Here is a 10,507-nt window from a genome sequence, read left to right on the forward strand (position 1 = left end):
ATCTCAGCTGAGATTTGAATGAGAAACTCAGAATGATTCGAGATCTTGAGTAAGATGATATTTATTTTGTTTTGTTTTGTTTTTTTAAATGGTACAAAATATATCAAAAATTCTAGTTAGAATGGAATAACATCCTAGAAAAGATGGAGAATGCTTTTTAGTGATGATTGAAAATAATTAAGTTTTCTTGAGAAAAATTATGTATTCATAGCTTTCAACAAGAAAAAGAATTATTGTTGTGTTGGAAATTAATAAGACATTAGTCTTATTTGATCATGTTTTGTGCTTGGATGAAAATATTGTATATTTTTAATGATGTCCAAATTTTGATATTAATGCTTTAATACTAAATCGATAACCTGAATCATTAGATTAGAAGCATTATATTTAGAAAAACCACAAATTTCAATCCTTAACTAATCAAACGATACATTTTTTTAAAAAAATCATTTTTACAGAAGGAAACAAAACAAAAAACAGCAATTCAAAAAATAAGGATCAAGATTGAAATAAAAAATAAATTTGATGACAACTACAAATTCTTAATTAAATGGTGAAATTGAAAAAAAAAATCAATTTAACAAAATAAACAAAAAAAAATCAAAAGAATAAAGATCAACTTAAAAAAAATATCTCAATTGGGATTGAAAGATAAAATTAAAAACAATTTTTTTATATAAAAGATCAATAACAAAAACTAGAAATAAAAAGAATAAAAATCGATGTTGAAATATCAATAATTAAAAGGATATCATGACAATTCTAAAATTTTAAATGGCCAACATGAATTTTAAAAGTAAATGAAATAGAAAAAAATCTCATAAGCAATAAATCATCCCATCACTGCTATCATGCATCCTTTTATAAGGAAAAAAATGTCACGACAACTCTAATAACATGATATAAAATAATTTTTTACTAATAAAAGGTGTTGCATGTTATACCAAAATATGAAAGGCATCTCCTACACAATAATAACTTTTTTATTTAAATAGTATTTTATATTTATTAAAAAATCAAATTATTTTAATTTAATTTAATAATAACAAAAAAAAATCATAATAAATTTTTAAAAAAACCCTTACAAATTTTGCTTTTGTTATACTTAAAAAAGTGAACAAAAGTAAAGAGCTCGTAAATGTCAATGTTAAACATTTTAATTTTAAAAGTATCTGAATTATTACACTATATTTAAAAATATATAAAAAAATAATTCTATCTCCCATCAATGATAATGATAAATAAATTTTATAAAAAGATCAAAATACTCCATGACTAACGCCATTGGTTTTCAGGAAGGGAAAATATAATTACACTATCAGGTAAATAATGTTTATTGCCGTTTAGTTTTTTTTTTTTTTTTTGTTTATATATATATACACACTTAGAAAACCCTCTCTCTCTCTCTCTCTCTCTCTCTATCTGCGCTTTTGTTCTCTCCTAGTAAATCCTTGCCCTCAGCTTTGCTAGTAGCATATAGCTCATTGACAACAACGCCGACGCCAAGCAGAAACAAAAAAAAATCAATGGCTCCTTAGCTTCAGAAAATCTCCTTCCCTCTTTCTCTAGGTCATATTAACCCTTGCTTCATCTCTCTCTCTCTCAGGCTCCATCTTCAACAGCATCTCATGATAAAACGATCACAAACGCTGCCGTTTCCTCCACTCCAGCAACAACCAAAAAAGACAAGCAATGAATCAAGCGAAAACACACCTTTGATTTGTACATCAGCAACAGTAAAAGTTATGATGTCCTGAATCAATAAAAACTTTCATTCAACCCTTGTCTAATAATAAAAGTGTGGGAAGATTTGCTCTTCTAGTCTCAGTCAGTTATAGCCTGTAGTGTATTTACTAATACGGTGGTTATAATAAAGGTTTATATGATTGTGAATTTTAGAGGATGTATAATTAGTTGAGTTACATTTAAATTAATTTAGATATTTATATTAATTAAAAAAATAAAAAAATAAAATAAAAACACGCAACCATAATATTTTTAAAACTTAAAATCTAAAAAATCAAGTGATAGAATTTGTTTTTGTAATAGTGGTGATTGTTTCTAATACAGTAATCTCACGGGGTTTTTGATTTTGAGAATTATTATAAAAAGATAGATGAAGAAATAGATAGACCTATAGATAAAAGAGGAGGGGGGGATTAATTAATGAAAATAATTATTTTTTATCTTTTTATTTTATTTTATCTTGTTTGCAAACCTCGAGTTTTTACGGGTTTCATTACAGTTAGGGTTTGGAAGTAAGGTTTAGGTTTATTACTGTAACAATAGTTGTTTTTTAATATATATTTTATTTAAAAATATATTAAAATAATATTTTTTATTTTTTAAAATTTATTTTTAATTAAAAAAACTAATAAAAATTAAATTAAAAAAATAAGTGGCGGCGTAAACAAACATAGATTTGATAATAATAGGGATCAAAATAAAACAATTAAAAGTTTATGAGCTTAGTTGAATTTGAACTAAAGATTGGGGGCTCTCGACCAATTATCCATTTTGAATTTACGATTTTTATAGCCATCATACTAGAAAGTTGTTTCTAATTTCTCTGGATCGAGAGAGAGAAAGAGAGATGTCGTCACACAACAACAACCCAGCGTCAGCGAACGATCCACGGCAGCCGTCAGCGTCGAAACCGTTCCTGGCACCGATGGTTTCACCACAGGATGTACCCGTTGATTACTCAGGTTTCGTTGCGGTTATCCTTGGCGTGGCTGGCGTCATGTTCAGGGTAATTAATTAAATTTATTTATTTATTTATTCAGCACATCTTTAATTTATTTATTCATCTAATACAGATATTAACAAGTTGATTGATGTATGGTGCTGGCTGGGTGGCAGTACAAGCTTTGTTCGTGGCTTGCTCTCATATTCTGTGCCCAATCACTTTCAAACATGAGGAATATGGAAAATGATCTTAAGCAGATTTCCATGGCATCCATGTGAGTTCACCCTTGATTTTATTATTTTGTTTGGATTATGGAATTTTTTTTCATTACTGTTTCTAGATAGACAGATAGATCGAGATACAGCATATACAGCATTTAGGAAAGGCACAATGTAATTATCATATAATTGGAGATCTTTGGCTCATTGTAGGAAAGGTTTGTCTACAGGTGTCAGGGATCATTATTTATGGAACACATTCCTACTGTTTTTCACGAAATGGTCATGACAAGTTGGTTTGTTTCTGTAAAAGCTATGCGAGTCATCTGACTTTTTAGATATGCTTTCTAGCTTTAAGTTCTGCCTTCCTTGCTACAATGTAACGAGTTAACAGCTGAAAAACAATGTAAAGTCCTTGGGTTGCTAGAGAACCCTGCTCTTTTGCATCCATTAATGTATTTTGCTAGAGAACTTCGAACAATACATATTGCATCCCAAAGAGCTCTCTCACCAAAAGATGATCACAATTTATATAAGAACCCAAATCTTGGTGCTTGGTTGGTTTTCAAAGAAAAACTAGTTATAGATACTGGCTTATTATAACAAGAGTTCTTGCACAAGGCTAATTGGTAGTACTATAGCCTTGTTGATTCTCATATCTTCACACTATGAAACTATCCAAGATGAAACGGATAGGAGGATTATTCTGGCAAGATTTCTGAAATGTCACTCATCATAGATTGGTGTCATTTACAGGACTGAGAGCATTGTTCTGTTGAGAACCAGTGGTTCCAACCTTTAGTTTCCTTCGAAGATTGATTGAATTCGAGGACTTCAAATGGAAATGAGATATCTTAGATGTTGTTTCTCCTGAGAAGGCTGAACTGGAATGTTAAATGGGGGGTACCAGAACTTTGTTGTTTTGAATGCAATTGGCGTCTTTTTTTTGCATAAGTTATAGAGTTAATTATAAATTACTCCTTCTGATGTTTGAAAACAAATTATTATTACCCTCTACTATGATAAATAATTAAATAATCCTTGTAGTTTTGTATTCTGTCAATACCTTAGTCCCTGTGTCAATTATCCGTTAATAAACTGACGAGTTGTTCTCAATTTATAAGTTTGTTTTCCAAAAACACGCTTTTTTTTTTGTCAAATTTTCCTTTTCACTTACTTCCCTTCCCTCACATCTCTCTCCCTTTTCTTCCATGTCTCTCTCCTACTTTTTCTCCTGCCCTTTCCTCTGCCTCTCTCTGCTCCCTTTCTCCTTCCCTTTTCCTCCACCTCTCCTCTTCTCTTTGCTCTAGCATCACTACAAAAGCTCACCAAAGAAAAATCAAAGAAAAAAACAAAGAGAGAAATTACTGGTTCTTCATCCTTTTTTTTTGGTGAGACCATAATCAAATTAAACTCCTCATCTTCAAGAGTTCATTGATACCAAATTTGGACCTATACACTAGTTAATTTATGTGTTCTAAGACATGAAAAAATTGGATCTAGGAGTTAAAATTCTGAATTTTTGCAAGAGAAATTGTTTTTTTAAAGATGATTAACGTCGGTCTCTAAAAATAGAAGACACGTTAAAAAATAACATTAGTCCCTAAAAATAGAAGACTCGTCTAAAATGTTGACGTTTTAACCCTAAAAAGAAGAGTTACATTTGAGTTACCAAAAAGAAACAATAGACATAATTCATATTTTGTATTTAAACTTTTGACATCGGTCCTTTTATGTAAAAAAAAGAGATGTGTCGACAAATAATATTTATAGACACGTAAAAAAATGACACCAGTCCTTAAAAAATAGAAGACTCGTCTAAAATGTTGACGTTTAACCCTAAAAAGGAGTTACGTCTGAGTTATCAAAAAGAAATAATGGACATAATCCATATTTGGTATTTAAACTTTTGACATCGGTCCTTTTCTGTAAAAAAGAGACGTGTCGACAAACAATGTTCATTCATAAAAAAATATGTTGGTATCGTTGAGAAATGAGTATAACCATACTTGAGAATTGGGCTTTGGACCCACGCACGATGACATGATAAGATGGGTGTTGGACCCGTGTCGTTATTCTTTTTATATTTATTTTGGTTTTTGATTTACAACATACAAAGAAAATTTTACAAGTACTTATATATATAAAAAAATTAAAAATACCACTAGGAATCCCAAAAATTATCTGAGTGCCACCTACTGGTAAAAGAATGAAACACCTTTGAATTTCTCAGAAGATTACGAAAAAACTCCTGGTGGCGCGTGAAGCTCATGCGCGGTCACTGTTGGAGGGGGTGAAATTCTTCGGCGAGATTCCCGGCCAAAAAGGGTTGATTCTGGTAGATCTGAGAGCGAGGATTCTGATGACGGTGGTTTCGATGGTCGTTAATGGCTGATGAGAGAGAATGGACGGTTTGAAACTTCAGGTGGTCGGAGAAGTCGTGACCTTTGCCAGATGAGGCGGAGAAGGCGATGAACACTGCCCGGGTTTTGCTTTAAAGGAGGCGAGTAACCTTTCTGTGGTAGTTCGAAGGCTTTAAGCGGTCGGAGGTGAGAGATCGGATAAGAGAGAGAATCGCTGATTGGAGGGGAGAGAGAGCCTTTGAGATTTGCTAAGGTGTGAACGTTAGCATGGTAAACAGGTGCAGCTAAAGGTTGTGAATCATTGGATTACGGATGAACTGATCCTTCGATTGTGGTTGGCTTGATCTGCAAGTTGATCGGATGGTCCAGATGGAGTAAGCTTTGTTGTAGTGTGGTGAGATGCACTGATAGCTTAGTACACCAGGTTACGTGGCACGACAAGATCGAAGGGCATATTGTTTTAAGGGCTGAGATGGATTTGAGTTTTAATCTAGTGTGGTAAGCCCTATTAGATCCTATTAAATCAAAGGTAGAGAACTAAATACTATTAGATCTAATGGTTATGATATTTTTGGCATTTTCAAATTGTTTTTTTTAATCAATATCTTACCTAGTGTGAAGGAATAGTAAAAAAAACCTTAATAGTAATATCAAATCTCTTTCTTTTCTTTCCTCCTCCCTCCTTACTAGCGAATTTTCACTGCTATTTACCATCATGAAAATCTCATGACGGTGGCACAAATTTATTATAAAGAAAAATTGCATCGCCCCAACTGCATCGCCTACTCTGCCTATTATGACAAATTTTTGCATTATTGATTTTGTTTTATTATATATAATAATAAATATTTATATGGATAAAACTAAATACTCAAATCAGTATTAGAAAAAGCCCGTTTCAACTGCTAAAAATCAATTTTAATTACCGAAAATTATGTTGAAATACTAAAAAAACTTTTCGGTAATTAAAATTGATTTTTAGCGGTTGAAATGGGCTTTTTCTAATACTGATTTGAGTATTTAGTTTTATCCATATAAATATTTATTATTATATATAATAAAACAAAATCGATAATGCAAAAATTTGTCATAATAGGCGGAGTAGGCGATGCAGTTGGGCAATGCAATTTTTTTTTATAATAGATTTGTCACCGTCATGAGATTTTCATGTCCCCTCCTCATTGACTATAAATAGTAGTGAAAATTTGTCAGTAAGGGGGGAGGAGGAAAGAAAAGAAAGAGATTTGATATTACTATTAAGTTTTTTTTTACTATTCCTTCACATTTGTAAGATATTGATTTAAAAAAAAACAATTTGAAAATGCCAAAAATATCCTAACCGTTAGATCTAATAATATTTAGTTCTCTACCTTTGATTTAATAGGATCTAATAGGGCTTATCACACTAGATTAAAACCTAAATCCATCTCAGCCCTTAAAACAATCTGCCCTTTGATCCTGTCGTGCCACGTAACCCGGTGTACCAAGCTATCGGTGTATCTCACCACACTACAACAAAGCTTAGTTCATCCGGACCGTCCGATCAACTTGCAGATCAAGCCAACCACAATCGAAGGATCATTTCATCCGTAATCCAATGGTTCACAACCTTTAGCTGCACCTGTTTACCATGCTAACGTTCACACTTTAGCAAATCTCAGAGGCTCTCTCTCCCCTCCAATTGCGATTCTCTCTCACATCCGGCCGCTTAAAACCTTTGAACCACCACAGAAAGGTTACTCGCCTCCTTTAAAGCAAAACCCGGGCAGTGTTCATCGCCTCATCTGGCCGGAAAAAGGTCGCGACTTCTTCGACCACCCGAAGCTTCAAACCGTCCATTTTCTCTCATCAACCATCGTCATCAGAATCTTCGCTCTTAGATCTACTAGAATCAACCCTTTTTGGCAGGGAATCTCGCCGAAGAATTTCACCCCCTACAACAGTGACCGCGCTTGAGCTACATGCGCCACCAGGGGTATTTTCGTAATCTTCTGAGAAATTCAAGGGTATTTCATTCTTTTACCTGTACAGTGGCACTTAGATAATTTTTGGGATTCCTAGTGGTTTTTTTAAATTTTTTTTATATATATAAGTACTTGTAAAATTTTCTTTGTATGTTGTAAAACAAAAACCAAAATAAATATAAAAAGAATAACGACGCGGGTCCAACACCCATCTTATCATGTCATCATGTGTGGGTCCAAAGCCCAATTCTCAAGAATGGTTATACTCATTTCTCAACGATACCAACATAATTTTTTATGAATGAACATTGTTTGTCGACACGTCTTTTTTTTACAGAAAATGACCGATGTCAAAAGTTTAAATACCAAATTTGGATTATGTCCATTATTTCTTTTTGATAACTCAGACGTAACTCTCCTTTTTAGGGTTAAACGTCAATATTTTAGACGAGTCTTCTATTTTTTAGGGACTGATGTCATTTTTTTACGTGTCTATAAACATTGTTTGTCGACACGTCTCTTTTTTTTTCCAGAAAAGGACCGATGTCAAAAGTTTAAATACAAAATATGGATTATGTCTATTGTTTCTTTTTGGTAACTCAAACGTAACTCTTCTTTTTAGAGTTAAAACGTCAGCATTTTAGACGAGTCTCTTATTTTTAAGGACTGATGTTATTTTTTGACGTGTCTTCTATTTTTAGGGACCGACGTTAATCATCTTTAAAAAACAAATTGCAAATAAGCTCAAACTGTAATAGCATTTGAATTAAAAAAAAAAAACACACAAGTAAGGGTAACCTTTCTCTTGAAAGGATATTTTGGGGTGGTGACTATCTTCTCTTAATTATAAATAACTCAGTACCTGAATCTTTGGGACTAGTATCTAATTTGGGATTTTTAATTCCCTCAAATTACTAGATGACGATTCCAATAAAATCTTCATTTCTTCTAATCCAGTAAATCTTTTGTTAAATAACAAAAGTGGAGCCGTCGCCCGACGTCGTGTATCGACAATAGGGATGCAGATTCGGTGAATATTTCTATTATCCTTTGTGAATTGAGTATGACACGCTTCTTTTTCTGGAAATTGGCAAGTAGAGTTTTGCAAGGCTTTTCTGTTACTGTTCCTTTGTCTCATTTTGTGCCTTTTCTTTTTGTTCATATTTAATTTGATACAAAACAGGAGAAGTTCTAGTACTGTGATCTATTTCTTGGTTTATGTTAAACTGGTTGGATGTGGTCCAATTTGATTTTCAATTTATAGTTATGCTTTGACTACAATTTTCTGAAGTTAAAGGAGTACAATTGCGATGAACATTTTTTTGTTTGAACATAAATTATCAATTACCTGGATTTATATAAGTGGAGTTCTGGCCTAACCTTTTCACTTTTAAAGTGAATAGCCTGATGTTCCTATTAGTTTAGATGTTCCATGCATCCCTGGATTAGCCCATAGATTTAATAAAATAACAACCATTTCATGTCTATCCTCAGAAAGGCGCTCAAAGTTTCATTAGGATGAAGTAGTTGTCATTGATTATAATTAGAGTTTAGCGGAAAGGAATTCGGAATGCCTTTTAACATTGGTTGTTTCTTATCTGGATTGAGCTTTTCGACAATCAAACCCTTTGAAAGAACATAATGTAGTTGAAGTAAGGTTGGACATGGACTTGATTTGTGACCTTGATAACATATTTCACTTGCTGATTCCATCCCTGGGCTTTCTGAGCAAGTGAAGAAAATGAGGATTCTCGTATAAGATTGTTTTAAAATTGGATATCACCATCTGCAATGGTACAGCTGTTTATGTGAGTGGTGAGTCATTACAAGTTGCTATTATTGGGTTCTCTCTGTCCTATCAACAACTAATGCAAAAGCATGATCAATGGAGTTTCTTTTCCTATAACCTTTTAGGAGGACCATCTGCAGCTGTGTTTATCTCTTGTAGTTACTGCTGGTACCCAGATCTCATTTTATGCTTATTCTAAAAGCAAGGGCATTCTGCATATGTGCTTGATAAAATATCAGCCTAGCTGAGAAGACAAGGTGATGTTGACGATATACAAGTTTATGCTGTCAGGAAAATAGAATTAAGCTACATGTAACGGTCCGATGTTTTTTTTTTTTACGTCCCTTGTTAGCACTGATCCAGCAGTACAAGCCAGTGAATTAGATTCTGAATTTATTTCTTTTCCTTTGTGATTTTACTAACTGGTTTCAAATTTAATGTTCGAAAACTAGGTTTGCAATCATGGGATTGGTTACAAATTACTTGGGCCCTGCTCGACCTGCCTCCCAGAGTTGAGAGCGATTCCATCAATAAGAGATCAAAAGAGTAAATGGTGACGGCAGAATGGTCGTCTTTTACTGGGAAATTATGATAATCGCTGGTAGTCAAATTTGACGATTGGATTGGATAAGACGTCAAGTGTATGTTCGGCAAATTTGGTGTGAATAACGTTGTTGAATTTCTTTCTTTTTCCTGGATTTGCAATTTCGCTATCATGAGCTACCTACCTACCTAGTATTTGGATTTGTTTGAGAAGCTTTGGAGTTGTTCATAAAGTAACACTTTAATTTTTTAAAAAACTGATCTTTTAGTAAGATTAGTCAGAAAAAGTAAAATTGAAATTTATTGTCCAAGTAATATTTTTCTTTCAGAAAACTAAATATAAAGGTTTTCCACATGTTCCCAATATAAGTTTTTTTTTTATTGTATTTAAAATGAAAGAAAAAACATATACAATATTTTTTTTTTATTCTTGTATATAAAAGCATTTTTTAGCAATGTAATATACATATATATATATATATATATATATATATATATATATATATATATATATACATAAAATTGAATTGAGAGAGTAGCGATGTCTATGGATTCCTCTTTTTACTCCTTAACATGTCTTCCACTGGAAACGCCACTTCCCATTTGACAGCATGCCACCAATGTTCATCTTGAGTTAGAATCTCTTCATGAGATTCTTAGTTTCTTGACCGTTTGACTTAGGATTAGTAGTTTTATTTCTCAGGGGTAATGGAAAGGATATAACTCAGGTAGAGGATTGCCTTGACGTGGTGGAAGTCATCTTGATTATCTTTACTTGATGTGAGGGTATTTTTTTTTTTTACTTGTCCCCTTTAATCATATTCTCTTTCCCTCTAAACCTTCCCTCTAAATTGAAATTGTTAGATCTATATATATCTTGACAAATTTGTAAGTTTAAATTATGATTTTGAAAATATAATTGATAATACGTGTGTATATTT

At 32.6% G+C, this 10,507-nt stretch overlaps 1 protein-coding gene across 2 annotated transcripts; it reads left to right on the forward strand.

Annotated features, from left to right (window-relative positions):
* Nucleotides 1–2,548: 2,548 nt before the first annotated feature.
* On the forward strand, nt 2,549–9,779 carry LOC133678013 (protein Asterix-like). 2 transcript variants are annotated; one of them, XM_062100163.1, is made up of 3 exons: nt 2,549–2,752; nt 2,863–2,963; nt 3,664–3,970. In XM_062100163.1, the coding sequence occupies exons 1-3, from the start codon at nt 2,594–2,596 to the stop codon at nt 3,707–3,709; spliced, it is 306 nt and encodes a 101-aa protein (XP_061956147.1). In that variant the 5' UTR covers nt 2,549–2,593; the 3' UTR covers nt 3,710–3,970. The 2 variants fall into 2 exon arrangements, with proteins under 2 accessions (XP_061956147.1, XP_061956145.1); XM_062100161.1 differs by lacking the exon at nt 3,664–3,970 and adding an exon at nt 9,476–9,779 and having other exon boundaries at nt 2,550–2,752.
* The last annotated feature ends 728 nt before the right edge of the window (nt 9,780–10,507 follow it).

This window comes from Populus nigra, chromosome 18 (assembly GCF_951802175.1).
Source record: "Populus nigra chromosome 18, ddPopNigr1.1, whole genome shotgun sequence".
In the NCBI taxonomy this organism is placed as follows: Eukaryota; Viridiplantae; Streptophyta; class Magnoliopsida; order Malpighiales; family Salicaceae; genus Populus; species Populus nigra.

What these genes read in the sequence shown, in the direction of transcription:
- LOC133678013 (XM_062100161.1), top strand. Translation starts at nt 2,594, where the DNA reads ATGTCGTCACACAACAACAACCCAGCGTCAGCGAACGATCCACGGCAG. An exon ending in TGGCTGGCGTCATGTTCAGG is followed by an intron (nt 2,753 to 2,862) that starts GTAATTAATTAA and finishes GCTGGGTGGCAG; the next exon opens with TACAAGCTTTGTTCGTGGCT. An exon ending in CAGATTTCCATGGCATCCAT is followed by an intron (nt 2,964 to 9,475) that starts GTGAGTTCACCC and finishes TTCGAAAACTAG; the next exon opens with GTTTGCAATCATGGGATTGG.